General features: G+C 39.1%; 1 protein-coding gene across 2 annotated transcripts in view; it reads right to left on the bottom strand.

The window, feature by feature from the left end:
• SRFBP1 (serum response factor binding protein 1) overlaps positions 1 to 22,371 on the bottom strand; it is a 55,278-nt gene that overhangs the window by 4,755 nt on the left and 28,152 nt on the right. The window contains exon 4 of one of the 2 annotated variants that reach the window (XM_081318406.1): positions 6,123 to 6,194. The exons of the other annotated variant lie outside the window; for it this stretch is intronic. Within the exon in view, the coding sequence (XP_081174532.1) occupies positions 6,123 to 6,194 (72 nt within the window). The remainder of the gene's footprint in view (positions 1 to 6,122; positions 6,195 to 22,371) is intronic. 2 annotated transcript variants of the gene reach the window in all.

Raw genomic sequence — 22,371 nt, 5'->3', positions numbered from 1 at the left:
GTCTTCCCTGGTGCAACAGACCTCATTGCAAGCTTTGCTTCCTCCTGCACCTCCTCCGGCATTGACGCTTAAGGATTTACAAGATGCTCTTGGAAAGCATTCACAATTGATGTCTGACATGATGGATGAAAAGTTGAAAAAGCTGGAGGAGAAAATGGAGAAATTGGAGAAGAAGATGGAAGAGACGTTTAGAGCAATGAGGGTGGACATGTTGTCTATGATTGAATCTGTAGCTGAATGTGTGCAACAGCTGGATGTAAAAGTGAAGGATCTCAGTCAAAAGAACTCTATATTAGAAGCAAAAGTATTAGAAAATGAAAATATAAGGGATAAAATGGACGGAGAATTGAGCCTTGTTCAGTATCATCAGATGCAGTATGCTATTAGAATCAGGGGTTTAAAGGAGAATTGTAAAGAAGATTTAAAGCAGCTGATTTCTGAGGCTCTGGAAGGGGTATTGGGCCAGCCAGCATCTGAAATTGAGGGAAATATGGACAAAATTTTTCGTGTAAATTCATGGATTGCAAGACAGAGGAAGTTACCCAGAGATGTGGTGGTCTATTTTACAAAGAGAGTAATTAGAGATGAAGTCATTCAAGCTGCTTATGATACTAAATTGGTAGTGGCTGAGCAAGAAGTCTTGGTTTTAAAAGAGATTCCTCCGAAGATTTTAAGGAGAAGGAAAGATTTTGCATTTCTAGTACAGGAACTTAAGAAATGTGATATTAAGTTTAGATGGGAGATTCCAGTTGGACTGGTGGTGACGCATGAAGGTAAAAGACATCGTCTGGTTACTGTGGCCCAGGCACGTGATTTTTATAGCAATGTGTTAAAAGCAACCCCCCTATCATTTTTGGAAGCTGTAAAGGGATACGGCGAGGGAAAGCTTCAAGATGTTGCAGATAGACAGATAGAGGACAATGGTGTTGGAGGGGTAGTTTCATCGGATGTTGCAGGAGGCCAGAGGATGACGCGTGCCGCCCTAAGAAGAGCGAGACGAGAGCAAGAGCAAGACCAGCAGAAAGTTATGGAATCTCCAAAGTGTACTTACAGTGAAGCTGTGGGAGGGGCGCGGTCCAAAGAAGCTTTGGGGGTCATGACAGACGTGCTCCAAAAGCTTTGGAGTGTTAAGATTGGTGATTAAATTTTTAAATTAGAATGTCAATGGATTAAATTTATCATAGAGGAGAAAGAAAGTTTTTTTTTAATATTTAATACAATTTAAGATTGATGTTATTTGCTTGTTAGAAAAGTATATTAGGGTTATGGACTAAAAGTATGTGTTGAACTAAGAATGGGTAGGCAAGCTCCTAATTAACAACAAGTTGTCTTACAGACTGCTTAAAACTTTTTTTTTACTCTTTTTATTTGAACTCAAGGATGATTTGGAACTGCGAGACATTTGGCGTGATATATGCAAGAACTATTTTTGATCATAGTTTAGTTTGGTTGGAGATTATTAAGGTTAATAGAGATAGGTGCTTTTGGCGCGTAATTGAGAATTTGTTTAGAAATTAGAGAAAGGTTGGAGAATGTAAATAGTAGGTGAAAGTTTTTTTTCGGTTTTTTTGAAATTAATATGAATATGGACTGGGATTAAGAAAATCTATTCTGAGTAAAGCTCTTTTTTTGTTTTCCTCTTTTTCTTTTTTACTTTATTTGTAATATTAATATTGTTTGTATTCATTTTATATGAGCTAGAGGGAGATAGAATTAATAGTTTATTGCTGATAACATAGGGGTGCTTATGTTTGTTTTTTGATTTTATACCCTGTATTTAGCTCTGGGAAGTCGGGGGGGGGGAGGAGAGAATGGGGGAGAGGGATAGGGAGGGTTAGGTAGGGGTGGGGGAGGGGGGATTAAAGTCAAAATGTTTTGTAAAACTTTTTAAATAAAAAAAAAGAACATTACCACAACAGACAAAAGCTCCTTGAAATAATTTCTGTGTATTAGCTATTCCTATTGGTCATAAAGAAACTTGCTACATGGATTTTATCCTAATGTTGAAGAAATATTTTCTTACCCTACGCATGCATCAAAGAATAATAATTGCTCACAATTCAAGCACTGTCAATAAGCTCTATAACTTTGGACCCCAGATTATTCTTATTTTTCTACTCTATGAAGATTTTATTCATGTGCATCAAGTTCAGAGTTATGATTGTGCATACTAAGATCCCCTTTTGGGAATCTTAGGGGTTAATGTTATTTGAGTGACATAAGTAAAGGCTGAACATACAGAAACTGACTATTCACATGGTAGATAATGTTCTAAATGCCTACCAGCCCTTCATAGTAGGCCAGGTCAGGAAGCAGAGTCTTCATGAATGATTTAAATGCTTCTTTATTGGTATAGGCCCGTGATGGCGAACCTATGGCACGCGTGCCACAGGTGGCACGCAGAGCCCTCTCTGTGGGCATACGTGCTGTCGTTCCAGTCCTAGGCCTTTAGCTGGGTTTTATAAAACCTTTTTGCTTTAGGTCTCTGCTGCTGTGTGCAAAAAAAAAGGTTCAATCAATCAATTTCAACTTCTCATGGGGAAAAAAAAATCTCGCAAAGTTGGAATTGATTGATTGAACTTTAGTCCCAACCAGTCTACCCTGACCACCGCAGCCACACCCACCCAATTGGCCACACCCACCCAATGGGCCAATCCCACCCGGCACCCGACGATACATAAGTGGGTTTTGGGTTGCAGTTTGGGCACTCGGTTTCTAAAAGGTTCGCCATCACTGGTATAGGCTATAGTAACAGAATCTTGAAAGGCTGACTATGTCCCCCTCCCCCCCCCCAATACCCCAGGGAATAAAGATGCAGTTTGATTTTCTTTCTAATGCCTTCTTCATTTTCTTGGCTTCAAACATTCTTGTTAACTGTCACTGCAGAGTTTCTCCATCAATGCCTGTCCATAATGCCTGAGCAGGATATACTGTATAAAATGGGGAAATTTCTCCTACTTGGGCAAGTTGACATGGACATTCTGCAGGTTACAGCAGAATGCAACTTCAGCAAAAGGTTTATATGCAGATGTGATGATCATCAATAGAATTGACACATTCAGGGAATCTAGGCTTATGATCATAGTGAAACTTAATGACTATACTGTAAGTAGACAAAATCTTCAAGTTAAGTATTCTTCCATTTAAATAGTAATCTAAGAGAGGAATATTTATAACTAACTTTTTTTGGACTAGTTTTGCTAAAAGATATATTCTTTGGCACTGAAGAAGATACTAATTAGGCAAAAAAAATTCTACAGCTCTGAAAATATTTAAGTCCACAGTTCAAATATACACATTTTCTGAGGATCAGAAGATTTATTCATCTACCTTACTGGAACAGAATTAGTCATTGCAGGCAAATTTTACACTTCCATGTAACATTCTCTCATCACCAATGTTCCCAAAGTAATCACAGCTATTTCTGTTTAAAGTTCACATCTGTTTGCCATGGAAATTTATCAGGAAACTGTGGTTTTATACATCCACAGTCACTTCCATTTCAGCCAAGATCAAAGAGCTCTTTTAAATCTGTAAAACTTATCTCTAAAATACTAATTTTGTATTTGTGGAAATAAGAATATTTAGATATTACTGCTTTTGCATCCAAGGAACTTTGAGTAGCATTGGGAGCTAGCTGGGAGTTGAAGTCCACAATCTTAAAGTTGATAAGTTTGAAAAACACCAAGATAACTAAGCAATAGTGTTGCCCTAATGGTGTGCAGCAAATACAAAATACAAGCAAAACCCCCAAAACCAAACCAAGTCTCCTGGTGAAAGTTCCACCTTCATACTGCAAGTACTTTAGATGCAAAAATGCAAGTAAAGAGCAAAACCCATACCTGTGATAGAATTCCATGTGCATACAAAATAAAGTGTACGTATAATATCAAATATTACATTAATTCCCTAAGAGCTGCTAAGCCGCAAAGTAAAGACTTGAGTGTTTATTTATTTATTTATTTATTTAGTGGCTTCGGGATTACACATACATTTCTTTTAAAGAAAAGAATGTAAAGAGTTTATTTAAGTAATCATGTGTTTGGTTATTAATGCAGTAAGAAATGCCAACATTTTTCAAAGCATTTGAAAAATAACAAAGTAACATTTTCAAAGTTAAGAGTCTTAATCCATCAAAACAATACTGGTTTGTGAGGACTGCATTCCTACATTTCTGAAATCACTTGACAAACATTTAGCTCTAATACTCATTGAAAAAGTACATTAAGATTGAATGTACTGTGAGACATGTCCTGTATTTAAACAAATATCCTGCTATAACTGAATTTCATATTTTAATATAAATATCTATATACCTACATACAGGAATTAAAGAAAGATCTTTAAGATAGAATAGAATAGAGCTGTAAGGGACCTTGGAGGCCTTCAGCCCCCTGCTCAAGCAGGAGAACTTATACCATCTCAGATAAGTGACTGTCTAGCCTCTTTTTGAAAATCTCCAATGATGGAGCACCCACGATTTCTGGGGCCAAGCTATTCCACTGGTTAATTGTCTTCACTGTCAGGAAATTTCTCCTTAATTCCAGGTTGCTTCTCTCTTTGATCAGTTTCCAACCATTGTTTCTTGTCCTGCCCTCTGGTGTTTGGTGAACAACGTGACCCCCCCCTCTTCTTTGTGGCAGCCCCTCAAATACTGGAATACTGCTATCATGTCTCCCCTATTTCTTCTTTTCCTTAGACTAGCCAAACACAAGTCCTGCAGCCGTTCTTTGTATGTTTTAGTCTCCAGGCCTTTGATCATCTTAGTTCCTCTTCTCTGAATTTTTTTCCCAAACTCTCAACATCTTTTTTGTGCTGCAACAATCAATCAATCTCTAAGTACAAGATGTACGTTTAGATCTGTTAGCAAAAATTCTTAATTTTATAGCAGCCCAATTGCAATCTTGATGGTGGAAAAATGATCAAAGACAATCTTGGTAGATGTTCAATATAAAAAAAATGTACCTTCCTGTTAATTTGCACAGCTTATTCTCTCTTTTTTATGGTAAATGTATTCCGAAACCACTCTCAAATTATACTTTTCTTTTGATTGTTTATGCTTGGGTAATTAAAAGGTGAAATATTTACATATGGGGAAAAACCAGAGTATAAATGTATTGGCCAAGTGTAGAGTTACTGATCTAATCATGACCTTACAAGTATCTTCAAAAAGAATCACGTAACTTCTTCAATTTTATATTAACAACAAAACTTGCTTTTCCTTTTAAAATGAAAACTATCCAAGCTGCCCTACTGTTCAACCGAATATATACTGTTGCTTTTCTGGAACTAGGGATTGTACCATTGGATGATACATAGTAGTACGGTGGTTGCTGTAGCTGTATTTAAATGTTTTCTGTGCTTTTAAGTTCAAAACAATTAATTATTTTTTCTCATTTACCAACATCCAACATCTAAAATAAAAGTAAGGATGGGGAAAAGTTTTTAAAAACATTTATATTGATTTTTGTAGCAAAAATGCATAATTATTCCCAATTCTATAAGGTCTAGTTTTCCCCATGATCATCAAATGCTGGAAGCATTGACAACCACTTTGTCAACTGTCATATAAAGAACTGCTCCTTGAGACACCTAATTGTCCCTTTTTTATTTTGCAGAGTGCTGAGAAAATGAAAGAGACTTTTAATTATGATTAGAAACCTTGTCACAGATTCTATCATGCCAAAACATACATTTGGAACTAGAAAGCTAGAGCAGCCAAGAACAACACTGCTAATAAAAGTCTGTATTGACATCTGTACAGACCACATAACATGTTGCCAAAGACATTTGCTGGGATGGTCAATATCAATAAAATGCAACTAGATGATCAAAACCTTTCCTTTTTTAAAAAAAGTGCATTGCATGGTTACACACTAAGACACACACACACACAATAAAAGATGGCAAGGTTTTGATCACCTGACCATGCCTACCATTTTGACACTGCTATATGCTTCTGGAGATGTTTCATATGATGCAATGACACGCCACTGGGAAGCTTCATCTATTACTTATGTTAAAAGGGATGTAAACATTTCTGTTTATGTTAATATACCGATGGTAGAAAGAGATTTTCCAAACAAAAATATATTTTTTAAGAAAAGTTGAAAGCATCATACCTTTTTACAAATAACCCCAAAGTCAATTTCTCTCCCAAGTGCTGATTTGGTAACTTGATCAAGTTTTATTTCCTAGAAAATATAACAGAATTGGTTATTTCCTCTGTGCATGTCTGTCAGCAGTTTCAGTATAAGAAACAAGCAATGGAAATGTTATTTATGTGCTGCATTTCTGTTTAGGGAGAGCAGTCAATAAGTTAATTAGTTAAACATAAGTTTTAAAAAAATGAAGTAAAAATTATTATAGCAAAAGAAAAACCCATTGAAAAGCAAAAATATAATTATCTATTTGTTGCAATTATTTATATCCTACTTTTCAAATAACTCTCACAAATGCAAGTAATGAAATTCATTGCAAATATAATACACATTATACTTGAAAAATCTGAGATCCTTTCTTGTAAAATGATAATGGCCAAAGAAGTAAATAGAACTGGCCCAGATGAAACAGGATTCTAAAATAGACCTTCCGTAGATTAGTGCAACTACTAAACATAAACAAATAATTGTGCTTGTTTACAAAGTAAAGCTTACCGTACTTTTACATTTCAGGTACTGAAATGGTAGACAGTGCGACTTTGCTCAATCACATTTATTTACCTCTGATGACCTGTAACAATTACTGGGGTGATGGATAGCAGAAATGCCAGTTAGGAGTTAGGCATGCTGACACAAAGGCATGAGGCCACAAGGATAAGGTTAGGGACAATAATTCTAAATAAAAAAAACAGTAGACAGTGTCTTCTGCTAGTCCTTTTCACCAGGGGTCCACAGCCCCCGGTCCACTATTGGGCCATGGCCTATTCAGAACCAGGCCATGTGAGAGGCAGGCTGGTGCGCATAGGCAGCTCCACTCATGCGAGCAGCGCCCCAATGTTGCATGAGTGGAGCTGCGTGTGTGGCTTGAGTGCCCTCTCCCCCCGCAAGCCACCTACTCCCGATGCTGCAAAAGTGGAGTGGTGAGAGCAGAGGCTAGATGGGATGAGCACCCCCTGCTCAGCTTCACTGACTCACCGAGGCTGCCTGCGCAGGACACCTGATCTGCTTTTGGAACATCGGGCAGCCTTGGTGAGTTTGAAGGAGCACGAGACCTCACCCCAAAGGCTTCTCTTCTCCATGCCAAAAGCTTTTGCGAATGGACAAAAGGCTTTGGTGGAACAATCTCGTGCTACTTCAGGCCTTCCATCCCTTGGCAAAAGCTTTTGGCGTGGAAAAGCCTGAAGCGTGAAACTGCACCCCAAAAGCTTCTTGTGTGTGAGTGGAACTGCCCTTGTCTGTGTGCGCACCAGCCCACCACTCACAGGGCCCGGTTTCCCTCTTTCCCCCCAGCTGAGCCACCAAGCGGCAAATTTGAGGACCACCGCTTTTGGCCATCTTTCTATAGTATTTCCATTTGTACTTTTACATTTGGCTCTTGATAGCATTTTTTGATGGAAAAGCTAATTCTGGTAATAATTATTAATTTTATCTGAAAAGATTTTACAAAACTATAATAGTTGCTTTTACAGCTTTGCAACAATAAATTCTTCCCCAGTTTAACACTTTCTCATAAAGTCTATTTAACATATCTTGTGGCACATAACTAGTAGTAGGCATAAAGTTATTTAGTAAAAAATAATCTCCAAGGTTGTCTTCTGTGTTATAGTGCTTCATCCACAACTGCTCTTAAATATTCTGGCAGCATACCATTTGACTTGCAATGTCAGCTTTCTCTTCCATGGAAATTTTTGAGGCAGCAGAGAGGACCATTATTAAATCAATATGGAGGACACCCACTAGGATCATCCATAACATCTTCCTGCCAATCTGGGCAAGGTTTCTTCCTGTACTTTTTCTAAGACTACATTAAATTGTGTTGCTAAATATTAACACAGACTTCCACTAGTAAAGCAGACATCATTTTCAGCTTAATGGCTCTCATAATCAGCAATGCCTTTTCCTTGGTGTATTAAACTTTCCCAGGTGCTTTGACCTGTATTTGACTATGTCCCACTTTTCCAACAGTTGGAGAATATGCAAATGGGGTACTTTCCAGGAATTGTATGCAACATATAACAAGTTTGGAGACATGTGGTATTTTAAAGATATTTGGAAAAAAACAACAACAACCCAACCCACACACAACTTGCTTCTTAAGAGCTTTGGAGAGTAAGCACAGAATTTCAAAATGTAGAAGTGTAGACAGGATGAGAATAAATTATTTTGTGATGCCAAATTAGACAAGTGTTGAAAGAGCTCTATTGACTATTGATTTGCTTAACTATTTTTATATTAAACTTTCTAAACAGCTTGGGTTTAAGCATTTTGGGATTTGGATGCCTCTGAGAACACTTTCTTCCTTACAGATCTGCCTAGCTGCTACAGTATGATTAGTACAGCTCACCCCTCTTTTGGTAACAAGGAAGTTTTAAAATACCTTCCAGAACTGGCATAAACATTTTAAATCAGAGTTAATGTATTAGGAGCATAGTCAGATATAACAAGAAGATGAATAGAAGAACCTAAAACATATTCTATGGGCTATGTTGTAAAGCTATTATCTATTTGCCTTGGGGTGAGAGCAAATGCGTGGAACAACATATACCAGAAAAAGGTGTTTTATTTCCAGGAGTGCCAGCTGTCAGAAATCATTGGATCATATTGTGGCACAGAACAGTTTTGATAATAGTACTCATGCACATTTAATTCTTTAGAAAAAAATGTACTTTCATAATAGGCAGTAAAATCTTCTATTGAATAGGAGGGGTGGAAGCTGGGATTTTGCCTTTAAACCAATTATTATGTAATTATTATTTTAAGGATTTTTCCTGACTTCAAATTAAATTTGCAGCAATTTCAACAAGCATTTTGAATGGCTCAATATGAGTGAGACACATTGATCACTTCAAAGGCCCGTGAAGCTTTCATATTGGAAGGTATCTATGACAAAATAGACTCGATAATATATTTCCCTCAAAAGAGCCGGAGGTTTTTTCTAAGTGAACATTTTGGAATAATTTAAATATGAGCTAAAAAATTGGAATCTCCAGTAATGCTCTATCAATGGCTACAAGTTTTAAAAATACTAAAATGGTATGAACAGATTTGCGATTAAAGTTGATTCATCAAAATTTTAATATGAGTCTATTGGACTCCCTAAATAATGTATTCAAAAAGAACATTTTGTGTTGGAGGTGTAAAAATGTGATATTGACCCATAAGATATGGTTCTGCGATCATTTGTCAGTTTTTGGAAATGGTATTTTAATGCATGTAAGCAGATGTAGGGGAGGGAATGTGGTAACCTAGCAGTTAGATGTTGGCTTGTCAACCAGAAGGTTAGCAGTTCAAGACCCAAGCACCATGTGATGGGGTGAACTCCTGTTCTTGTTCCAGCTTCTGCCAAGCTAGCAGTTCGAAAGTGTGGAAAAGCAAGGTACCACTTCAGTAGGAAGATAACAGCATTCCCTCTGCCTTGGCATATAGTTATGTTGGCCACATGACCACAGAAGCGATTTCCAACAATGCTAGCTCCCTAAGCTAGGAAATGGAGCACTACCTCCTAGAGTCGGACATGAATAGACAGGGGAAACCTTTATCTGTTTTCTTTTTTTAGGTTTATGGGATGTTAAATGTTAAAGATGCCAAAGTGGTATTAAATTATGTACCAAATCTTTGGAACTTGTTTATCAGGAATTGACTCTATCATGCATGAGGAGTGTTTAAAAAGTAATGTTGAAAAATTAGAAAAAATGGCATTATTCCAGACATTGAAGAATAGCTTTTGGAAATAATTTCTTATCTGGCCTGCAAAAGGCAGCATTTTTCACTAACAAAGGAAAATCATAATAAAGGATGAGGCAATATATTCTACTTTGGCAGATTACATTGCAGTAATATTTCTCAATATGCTCAATATTAAATATATCTTCCAAGTCATTCACATAGTAGTTAGGTTAAAATGTCATTTCTTTATAAGGTAAGGAATTGACCAGTAGGGAAAATCAGCTATAGTATACCAACACCATTTTCAGTTTTTAAAACTCTGCTACACTTTTAATTTTAATGCATTGCAATAAAAAACTAAGCTTTTTTTAAAACAAGAACTTAAAAGTACAGAGATTTTTCTTTAAGGCTGCAATAAGATATTAAAATCGAACAGCAATAAGAATCTAGTTGCAGCCGGTGAATTACAGCAGTTTTCCAAATCTTTTTCAAAAGCAGCAAAGACTAGATCCTGAATGGCTTTTTATTGAGTCAGGTGCTGCTTGAACATCTGCTATTTTGCCCAGCATGCCATTATGTAGCCAGTAGTACCAAAGACATGGTCTATCTCCACGTCTACATCAGCAGGCTAGAAAATTTAAAAATAAAGCAATAATCTACTTGGAAGCAATGTCCAACATTCAGTGGATCACAGAATTCACTGGCAACTTCGTAAAATTACAGGATACAGCTGTAAAATGCTTCGAACCTTGAAAATTTTTCAAATCATGTCCTAATCTTGAAACATCTGAAATGGTTGTTTCATAATCAAACTATTTTGAGATAATTTTGCATGCAATGCATATACTAAATGCAGTTATCATTATCCATCTAAGAAATCTTGAGAACAAGAATCATATTCAACTGACCACATTTTGCAACTTTTATTCAGACTTCTTTACCAGCACAAACAAGTTGAAAAAGGAGATGGTTTCATGACTATTCTTTTGTCCCTCTACATTACGGGTGTCAAACATGTCACGTCACGTGATGTGTTGCAACGTATTGCAACTTTTTTTGCATTGCCGAAGCTGGGGTAGACGCAACCTCAGTATGATGCAACCGGTTTGTGGACCGGCAGTTTGACACCCCTGCTCTACATCTCCTAATAATCTCTTAATAGGAAGTGGTGTTGATATACCTTTGCAACTTTGTTCAGGTCAATGATTACAGTTAGCCCATGAGTGGCATGATGGAGGCTCCACTCCAAAAGTATCATACCAGTGCAAATTCTAACTTGATAATTTAATGTATCTTTAAAGTTAATTAAACATTGCACTGATTAAATGAAATTCATAATCACTTAAAAAATGCAGTTTAATTTTGGAAGAGGTCTAGAGGTTGTAAACCTGTTTTTTCCAAGAGTCTCTGGATGCAACTCCTCCCTGCTTTGAAGATTATGAGATATACTGTAAGTTATTGTGGCATGAACATGGTTAGAAACCCTACATAAGTTTTCTCATTCTTATTACACCCCTCCTGCGTGAGCTGCATTGGTTACGGGTTGTCTTCTGGGTGAGATTTAAGGTGTTGGTACTTACCTTTAAAGCACTACATGGCCTAGGCCCGGGATATTTGCAGGACCGTCTGCTGCCGGGAATGACTTCCCATTGCCCAGTGCGCTCACAAAGAGAGGGCCTCCTCAGGGTGCCATCGGCTAGACCAGTGTTTTTCAACCACTGTTCCGCGGCACACTAGTGTGCCGCGAGATGTTGCCTGGTGTGCCGTGGGAAGAATTGAAAAAACACTGACCTAGGAGACAGCGGTGAGAGGAGGAGGAGGAGGAGGAGGAGGAGGAGGAGGAGGAACAGCCACGGGCGGAGCGGCGCTGCAAGACTCTCTGGCGGGGAGCCTTGGCTAAGCTGACGGCCCTACTTTGCTGGAAGCAAAAGCCCGGGAAAAGAAGTGGGCTCGACCTCTCTAGGCACCAGGGGTCCACGGCAGCGTAGCTCCGCCCCCTTCTCTGGCTTCGGAGGGTCTCTTGCTGAAGAGAGAGAAGCTGGGGAGAGGCGACCGGCTCGCTTATCGGAAGAGGACGGACGGGCGGCCAGCCCGGCTCGCCTGAGCTGTCGCGTGGTTGGTTGCCTGCAACGTTCAAAAAAGCTCTTCTTCCCCAGCATGCGCCGCTTACTCCTTACTCCCCGCGCGGCTGAGGATGCGAGACTCCCGCCTGGTCAGCTGCCTGGTTGCTCGCCGCGACCCCTCGCCCCAGCCCGAAATAGAGGGATCTGACCGTTTCGCTCTTGGAGGCTTCGCTTGCGTCTGAAAAATTACATGGCTGATTTTATTTTAGCCTGTCCTTTTGATACGTTGCATAATAAAATGTCCTTTGGACCAAAGCAATTAAAAACCTTTGGGGTTCCCCCCCCTCTGGAGTGAAGTGCTTTTGATGGTAAAGGTGAGAAAGAAAGAAAAAAGGAAGGGAAAAAAGGAGAAAGGGGGAAGGGGGAAGGGGAGGGAGAAAGAAAAAAAAGGAAAATAGAAAAGAGAGAGAGAGAGGAAGGGAGGAAGGAAAAAAAGCAGGAAGAAAAATTAAAAAGAAATGCAAGTAGCTTCCAGTTTCCACAACAAGTAGAAAGCAAGAAATTGAGAGAGGGAGGGAAAGAAAGTGGGAGAGAGAAAGGAAGGAAGGAAGATAAAGAAAGAAAAGAGAGGGAGGGAAGAGAGGGAAGGAAGGAAGAAAGAAAAGGGAAAAAAGAAAATACAGAAAGATAAATTAAAAAGAAATGCAAGCTTTCCTTTTCCTTCACAGCAAAAACAAACAAACAAAAGCCCCAAAATAAAATAAAATAAAGAGGCTAATAATAATAATAATAATAATAATAATAATAATAATAATAATAATAATAATAATAATAATAATAAGAAGAAGAAGAAGAAGAAGAAGAAGAAGAAGAAGAAGAAGAAGATGAAGTTGGAAGGGACCTTGGAGGTCATCTAGTCCAACCCCTTGAGAACACAGGCCATCCTCGACTTACGACCATTCGTGTAGCGACCGTGGGGAGGTCCAACGGTGTGGAAAACGGTGGAGTGCCTCGTGATTTTTTTCATGAAACAAGTGTGCCTTTGCCCAAAAAAGGTTGAAAAACACTGGGCTAGACAATGTCGGCTGGCGACCCCCAGGGGGAGGACCTTCTCTGTGGGAGCGCCAGCCCTGTGGAACCAACTCCCCCTTGAGCTCCGGATGGCCCCGGATCTCCGGTCCTTTCGCCGCGGCCTTAAAACATTCCTTTTTCATCAGGCTGACCTGGACTGACGACAGGGTTTTTTAAAATGTTTTTAATTTTTAATTGTTTAGTTTAACTTATTTATTGTTTATTTAATTTCTTTTAACTTTTGTATCGTTGTCTTTTATTGTTGTTAGCCGCCCTGAGTCCTTCGGGAGATAGGGCGGCATATAAGTCCAATCAATCAATCAAGCATCAGAAACATCCAGGTATAGTGTTAGCGTAGTAACAGTAATAATTTATTCTATTTATTTATAAAATTTATTGGCCACCCATTTTACTATAGGGTAACTCTGGGTGACTTACAGTTACATCTTAGTTAAAACAAAAATGTTAAAACCAAATTTTAAAACCAAAGACACATGGGGAGTGTGGGGGGGGAAGTGGGACCCATTATTAGTCAATCAACCACCTCCATTGTGCTGATCCTTCACTGGGGCTGCAAGCTGAATGGCACAGCCACATTTTTAGGCCCTTACAAAGATAGGAGGGTTGGGGCCAACCTCACATCGGGATACAAGATGTTCCAGAGGGCAGGAGCAACAGCAGAGAAGACCCTACTCCTGGACCCCACCAGCCAGAATATTGATGGGACCTACAGCATGCCTCCTCTGCTGGGATGAATGGTACAGGCCAATCCCAGTGGGGTGAGATGGTCCCTCAAGTAACCTGGAGCCATGCTATGAATGACTTTAAAGGTGATCACCAACGTCTTGAATTGCACCTGGAAGCAGACTGGTAACTGTGCAGCTTGCGGAGCAGTGGTGTCAGAGGGAACATTCTTGGAGCCCACAAAACTACCCCCGCTGCCGCATTCTGCAACAACTTCTGAATGCTCTTCAAAGGTAGCCCCATTACAGAGTGCATTACAATAGCCCAATTATGAGATGATTAAGGACTGAAAGACTGAGTGAGGGAATCCTGGTCCAGGAAAGACCACAACTGATACACAATATGAAGTTGTGCAAAGGCTCTTCTAATCGCGACTGCAACCTGTTCCTTGAAAAGAGTTGTGAGCCCAGGAGAACACCCAAATTGTGGACAGGGTCTTTCTGGGGCAGTGCTACCTCATCCAGAATCAAAAATGACAAAGTCCCTGATCTCCGGGTATAGAAGCTTGAGGGTGCAATGGCTCAACGACTTGTGGACATGATGGCTCAGCAGTTAAGATGCTGAACTTGTCAGCTGAAAAGCTGACAGCCCAGGTTTAAGATCTGAGAGCTGTGCAATAGGATGAATTCCGTTACTCACCCCAGCTCCTGCCCACCTAGCAATCTGAAAGCATGCAAATGTGACTAGATAAATAGGTACCACTTCAGTGGCATATAGTCATGCTGGCCACAGGACCACCAAAATGTCCTCAGACAACACTGGCTCCCTCAGTGGAGAAATGGAAATAAGCATCGTCCCTTACAATTGGACACAACTGGACAGGGGAAACCTTTACTTTTACCTTTATTTAAAAACAGAAGAGAGTCTCTGCTCATAGGTTTAAATATCTGGCACAACAACAAATGAAAAAGGTGAGCAGAAAAAGAAACTATATATTGAACCCCACCAAACTCAGGGAAAGCTACACATAGGATCATACTCCATAAATACTGCAAAAGTGCATTAAGGATTTTATGCTGTACACTTACTTAGCATTTAAGAAGTCACCAAGAGAAAATGATGTAATGACTTCAGACTAAACTCTAAACTGGAAATTATGATCTGAGCTCTTTAGACAAAATCACTAAAGAAACTATTTCAAATAGAAGAATCATAATTTAATGTCTTCCCCTTAAGATGCAACCATCAGTGAACAAGATAGCAATTTTGTGGTAATGTTAAAAACAGTAGTTCTTCAAAATGCTCTTTGCTAGCTACTGCAGGAAAGTAATTTGGCTATCAACTCTAGAAAAACTAAATTATGCAAAAGGAAAAAGCTAGATCATAACATTATCCAGTAGGGCAACCAAAGAAGCCAAAATTATAATGTTTGAATGTTCTATTTCCTAAAATACTCCCATTTTGAAAGTCAGCATTTACTTGTGATGGTATCTTCTCTTTTTCATTTGAAGTGCTGTCTTTATCATCTTCTTCAAAATTGCAGTCAGTGTTCATTTATATCCAGTTCTGGGGAAGCTTTCCACAAAATTGCTCTTTTCCCATTTTGGCATTCTTCACAGCACTCCCAGTTTCTTTTTCATTTTTTTGGGGGGGGGATAAAGAGTATAAGGATCATTTTCACTCCTAAATTATTTTCCCCAAATATACATTTTTCAATCCTTCAATGGAGTCATTTTTTCACTTGCTTTATTCCACTAATTCATTAAACAAAAAAATAATTTATGACAGAGACCAATCATATGAAGAAGTGAGTATAGTAGTTTGTATGTGTATGTGTGCGTGTGTGTGTGCGTGTGTGTGTACACACACACCCCCTTCAACAACCTTGGCTGATCTACTTATTGATGGATTTAAATATTGATTCAATAAAGTGAAAATTATAGAGACCATATAATAGAACAGAATGTAAAAAAATTAAAATGCATTATATACATATAATATATACATAAATACACACAAGTGTTGGAAGAAAAAAGAAAAAAAAGCTCATCCAACAGATCAGCCACTCAGATCTCTAAAGGCACGCATGGGTTGGAGTATCCTCCTCCAAAAGACAGAAAAAATTGACAAACTGTGTTTGCTACCTTTAATTTATTCCTTTAATTTCCACACCTGATAGCTTAAATATGGCTGACTTCTGTAAATTAAAGCTAACCAATGTTCAGGAGATAAAACTTTAGAAAAATAAGTAAGGAGAAAGAAAGTGGCAGCTAAAGCTAAATATGTTCAGGGATAAAAGAAAAAAATCTGAAACTTAAAGCTGAAATTAGTAGATAACTTTAAAATAAATATCTAGCCTTGATAAAGCAAATACATATTGGGGCCAGATTCATGTCATAATGCAGAAGAATCTTAAAATGAACGTAAAACTAAAACCTGAAGCTTTCTTTTAATATTATTGGGTAAGGGATTGGAAAAAAAGATTTGGAACTTTTGTTATTGTATACGTTAAGCATAGAAATGGAAAGATTCGTCAAAACCCACGATTGAAGAATGGGTGGAAAAAGTGATGGAACTAGTAGAGATGGCAAAATTGACTATTTTCATTAGTGAAAGAATATATCCAGGTTTGTTTCTACCCGGAAACTTTTTCTGGAGTTTGTGATTGAGACAGAAAAATATGACATCTTGACTTGGGTTTTGCTGATTAGTTTGCTGTTACAGAAATAGCTAGTAACTAGTGGGGAAAGTTGAAGCTGTAATTCTATTTTATACTTTACTGAGCTGAAAAAAGTTGGAAGTCAATGCTTTTTTGTCTTCCCTCACTTTTATTTTCCTTCTCTTCCTCTTTACCATTTTCCAATTACCTTTATTTTCATTTGTATTTTCCACATAACTTTAACAACAAATATACATACATACATACATACATACATACATACATACATACATACATATATATATATATATATATATATTTGTGTAAATTACTAACAAAGAATTAAAGGGAAACTGAGATGCATTTCTGACTCCTTAGTCGTCCTCAGCCAGCTATACCCTTCTGAGATTCGAACCTGGGCTGATTGCATACAAGGCAGTGTTATTTGCCTCTAAGCCACAAGGTCCCTCTCGCTCTGTTAGCTTTTTTCTGCAAGGGAAGATATGTTTCAAATGTTAACTATTAGATTACCTTGCTAGGCCCCAAACATGGGGCAAATCTTTATTTCCTGTTTTCAGCCTATCTTGAAGGCTATCAAACAGGCAGTAGTCACACCGGACAATTCATATATTTGTGTAAATTACTAACAAAGAATTAAAGGGAAACTGAGATGCATTTCTGACTCCTTAGTCGTCCTCAGCCAGCTATACCCTTCTGAGATTCGAACCTGGGCTGATTGCATACAAGGCAGTGTTATTTGCCTCTAAGCCACAAGGTCCCTCTCGCTCTGTTAGCTTTTTTCTGCAAGGGAAGATATGTTTCAAATGTTAACTATTAGATTACCTTGCTAGGCCCCAAACATGGGGCAAATCTTTATTTCCTGTTTTCAGCCTATCTTGAAGGCTATCAAACAGGCAGTAGTCACACCGGACAATTCATATATTTGTGTAAATTACTAACAAAGAATTAAAGGGAAACTGAGATGCATTTCTGACTCCTTAGTCGTCCTCAGCCAGCTATACCCTTCTGAGATTCGAACCTGGGCTGATTGCATACAAGGCAGTGTTATTTGCCTCTAAGCCACAAGGTCCCTCTCGCTCTGTTAGCTTTTTTCTGCAAGGGAAGATATGTTTCAAATGTTAACTATTAGATTACCTTGCTAGGCCCCAAACATGGGGCAAATCTTTATTTCCTGTTTTCAGCCTATCTTGAAGGCTATCAAACAGGCAGTAGTCACACCGGACAATTCATATATTTGTGTAAATTACTAACAAAGAATTAAAGGGAAACTGAGATGCATTTCTGACTCCTTAGTCGTCCTCAGCCAGCTATACCCTTCTGAGATTCGAACCTGGGCTGATTGCATACAAGGCAGTGTTATTTGCCTCTAAGCCACAAGGTCCCTCTCGCTCTGTTAGCTTTTTTCTGCAAGGGAAGATATGTTTCAAATGTTAACTATTAGATTACCTTGCTAGGCCCCAAACATGGGGCAAATCTTTATTTCCTGTTTTCAGCCTATCTTGAAGGCTATCAAACAGGCAGTAGTCACACCGGACAATTCATATATTTGTGTAAATTACTAACAAAGAATTAAAGGGAAACTGAGATGCATTTCTGACTCCTTAGTCGTCCTCAGCCAGCTATACCCTTCTGAGATTCGAACCTGGGCTGATTGCATACAAGGCAGTGTTATTTGCCTCTAAGCCACAAGGTCCCTCTCGCTCTGTTAGCTTTTTTCTGCAAGGGAAGATATGTTTCAAATGTTAACTATTAGATTACCTTGCTAGGCCCCAAACATGGGGCAAATCTTTATTTCCTGTTTTCAGCCTATCTTGAAGGCTATCAAACAGGCAGTAGTCACACCGGACAATTCATATATTTGTGTAAATTACTAACAAAGAATTAAAGGGAAACTGAGATGCATTTCTGACTCCTTAGTCGTCCTCAGCCAGCTATACCCTTCTGAGATTCGAACCTGGGCTGATTGCATACAAGGCAGTGTTATTTGCCTCTAAGCCACAAGGTCCCTCTCGCTCTGTTAGCTTTTTTCTGCAAGGGAAGATATGTTTCAAATGTTAACTATTAGATTACCTTGCTAGGCCCCAAACATGGGGCAAATCTTTATTTCCTGTTTTCAGCCTATCTTGAAGGCTATCAAACAGGCAGTAGTCACACCGGACAATTCATATATTTGTGTAAATTACTAACAAAGAATTAAAGGGAAACTGAGATGCATTTCTGACTCCTTAGTCGTCCTCAGCCAGCTATACCCTTCTGAGATTCGAACCTGGGCTGATTGCATACAAGGCAGTGTTATTTGCCTCTAAGCCACAAGGTCCCTCTCGCTCTGTTAGCTTTTTTCTGCAAGGGAAGATATGTTTCAAATGTTAACTATTAGATTACCTTGCTAGGCCCCAAACATGGGGCAAATCTTTATTTCCTGTTTTCAGCCTATCTTGAAGGCTATCAAACAGGCAGTAGTCACACCGGACAATTCATATATTTGTGTAAATTACTAACAAAGAATTAAAGGGAAACTGAGATGCATTTCTGACTCCTTAGTCGTCCTCAGCCAGCTATACCCTTCTGAGATTCGAACCTGGGCTGATTGCATACAAGGCAGTGTTATTTGCCTCTAAGCCACAAGGTCCCTCTCGCTCTGTTAGCTTTTTTCTGCAAGGGAAGATATGTTTCAAATGTTAACTATTAGATTACCTTGCTAGGCCCCAAACATGGGGCAAATCTTTATTTCCTGTTTTCAGCCTATCTTGAAGGCTATCAAACAGGCAGTAGTCACACCGGACAATTCATATATTTGTGTAAATTACTAACAAAGAATTAAAGGGAAACTGAGATGCATTTCTGACTCCTTAGTCGTCCTCAGCCAGCTATACCCTTCTGAGATTCGAACCTGGGCTGATTGCATACAAGGCAGTGTTATTTGCCTCTAAGCCACAAGGTTAGCAGAAAAAAGCTAACAGAGCGAGAGGGACCTTGTGGCTTAGAGGCAAATAACACTGCCTTGTATGCAATCAGCCCAGGTTCGAATCTCAGAAGGGTATAGCTGGCTGAGGACGACTAAGGAGTCAGAAATGCATCTCAGTTTCCCTTTAATTCTTTGTTAGTAATTTACACAAATATATGAATTGTCCGGTGTGACTACTGCCTGTTTGATAGTCTTCAAGATAGGCTGAAAACAGGAAATAAAGATTTGCCCCATGTTTGGGGCCTAGCAAGGTAATCTAATAGTTAACATTTGAAACATATCTTCCCTTGCAGAAAAAAGCTAACAGAGCGAGAGGGACCTTGTGGCTTAGAGGCAAATAACACTGCCTTGTATGCAATCAGCCCAGGTTCGAATCTCAGAAGGGTATAGCTGGCTGAGGACGACTAAGGAGTCAGAAATGCATCTCAGTTTCCCTTTAATTCTTTGTTAGTAATTTACACAAATATATGAATTGTCCGGTGTGACTACTGCCTGTTTGATAGCCTTCAAGATAGGCTGAAAACAGGAAATAAAGATTTGCCCCATGTTTGGGGCCTAGCAAGGTAATCTAATAGTTAACATTTGAAACATATCTTCCCTTGCAGAAAAAAGCTAACAGAGCGAGAGGGACCTTGTGGCTTAGAGGCAAATAACACTGCCTTGTATGCAATCAGCCCAGGTTCGAATCTCAGAAGGGTATAGCTGGCTGAGGACGACTAAGGAGTCAGAAATGCATCTCAGTTTCCCTTTAATTCTTTGTTAGTAATTTACACAAATATATGAATTGTCCGGTGTGACTACTGCCTGTTTGATAGCCTTCAAGATAGGCTGAAAACAGGAAATAAAGATTTGCCCCATGTTTGGGGCCTAGCAAGGTAATCTAATAGTTAACATTTGAAACATATCTTCCCTTGCAGAAAAAAGCTAACAGAGCGAGAGGGACCTTGTGGCTTAGAGGCAAATAACACTGCCTTGTATGCAATCAGCCCAGGTTCGAATCTCAGAAGGGTATAGCTGGCTGAGGACGACTAAGGAGTCAGAAATGCATCTCAGTTTCCCTTTAATTCTTTGTTAGTAATTTACACAAATATATGAATTGTCCGGTGTGACTACTGCCTGTTTGATAGCCTTCAAGATAGGCTGAAAACAGGAAATAAAGATTTGCCCCATGTTTGGGGCCTAGCAAGGTAATCTAATAGTTAACATTTGAAACATATCTTCCCTTGCAGAAAAAAGCTAACAGAGCGAGAGGGACCTTGTGGCTTAGAGGCAAATAACACTGCCTTGTATGCAATCAGCCCAGGTTCGAATCTCAGAAGGGTATAGCTGGCTGAGGACGACTAAGGAGTCAGAAATGCATCTCAGTTTCCCTTTAATTCTTTGTTAGTAATTTACACAAATATATGAATTGTCCGGTGTGACTACTGCCTGTTTGATAGCCTTCAAGATAGGCTGAAAACAGGAAATAAAGATTTGCCCCATGTTTGGGGCCTAGCAAGGTAATCTAATAGTTAACATTTGAAACATATCTTCCCTTGCAGAAAAAAGCTAACAGAGCGAGAGGGACCTTGTGGCTTAGAGGCAAATAACACTGCCTTGTATGCAATCAGCCCAGGTTCGAATCTCAGAAGGGTATAGCTGGCTGAGGACGACTAAGGAGTCAGAAATGCATCTCAGTTTCCCTTTAATTCTTTGTTAGTAATTTACACAAATATATGAATTGTCCGGTGTGACTACTGCCTGTTTGATAGCCTTCAAGATAGGCTGAAAACAGGAAATAAAGATTTGCCCCATGTTTGGGGCCTAGCAAGGTAATCTAATAGTTAACATTTGAAACATATCTTCCCTTGCAGAAAAAAGCTAACAGAGCGAGAGGGACCTTGTGGCTTAGAGGCAAATAACACTGCCTTGTATGCAATCAGCCCAGGTTCGAATCTCAGAAGGGTATAGCTGGCTGAGGACGACTAAGGAGTCAGAAATGCATCTCAGTTTCCCTTTAATTCTTTGTTAGTAATTTACACAAATATATGAATTGTCCGGTGTGACTACTGCCTGTTTGATAGCCTTCAAGATAGGCTGAAAACAGGAAATAAAGATTTGCCCCATGTTTGGGGCCTAGCAAGGTAATCTAATAGTTAACATTTGAAACATATCTTCCCTTGCAGAAAAAAGCTAACAGAGCGAGAGGGACCTTGTGGCTTAGAGGCAAATAACACTGCCTTGTATGCAATCAGCCCAGGTTCGAATCTCAGAAGGGTATAGCTGGCTGAGGACGACTAAGGAGTCAGAAATGCATCTCAGTTTCCCTTTAATTCTTTGTTAGTAATTTACACAAATATATGAATTGTCCGGTGTGACTACTGCCTGTTTGATAGCCTTCAAGATAGGCTGAAAACAGGAAATAAAGATTTGCCCCATGTTTGGGGCCTAGCAAGGTAATCTAATAGTTAACATTTGAAACATATCTTCCCTTGCAGAAAAAAGCTAACAGAGCGAGAGGGACCTTGTGGCTTAGAGGCAAATAACACTGCCTTGTATGCAATCAGCCCAGGTTCGAATCTCAGAAGGGTATAGCTGGCTGAGGACGACTAAGGAGTCAGAAATGCATCTCAGTTTCCCTTTAATTCTTTGTTAGTAATTTACACAAATATATGAATTGTCCGGTGTGACTACTGCCTGTTTGATAGCCTTCAAGATAGGCTGAAAACAGGAAATAAAGATTTGCCCCATGTTTGGGGCCTAGCAAGGTAATCTAATAGTTAACATTTGAAACATATCTTCCCTTGCAGAAAAAAGCTAACAGAGCGAGAGGGACCTTGTGGCTTAGAGGCAAATAACACTGCCTTGTATGCAATCAGCCCAGGTTCGAATCTCAGAAGGGTATAGCTGGCTGAGGACGACTAAGGAGTCAGAAATGCATCTCAGTTTCCCTTTAATTCTTTGTTAGTAATTTACACAAATATATGAATTGTCCGGTGTGACTACTGCCTGTTTGATAGCCTTCAAGATAGGCTGAAAACAGGAAATAAAGATTTGCCCCATGTTTGGGGCCTAGCAAGGTAATCTAATAGTTAACATTTG

This window comes from Vipera berus, assembly GCF_964194415.1.
Source record: "Vipera berus genome assembly, chromosome: 2".
Taxonomy (NCBI): Eukaryota; Metazoa; Chordata; class Lepidosauria; order Squamata; family Viperidae; genus Vipera; species Vipera berus.
The sequence above is the reverse complement of the archived record's forward strand: the minus strand, read 5'-3'. Positions and strand labels throughout refer to the sequence as shown.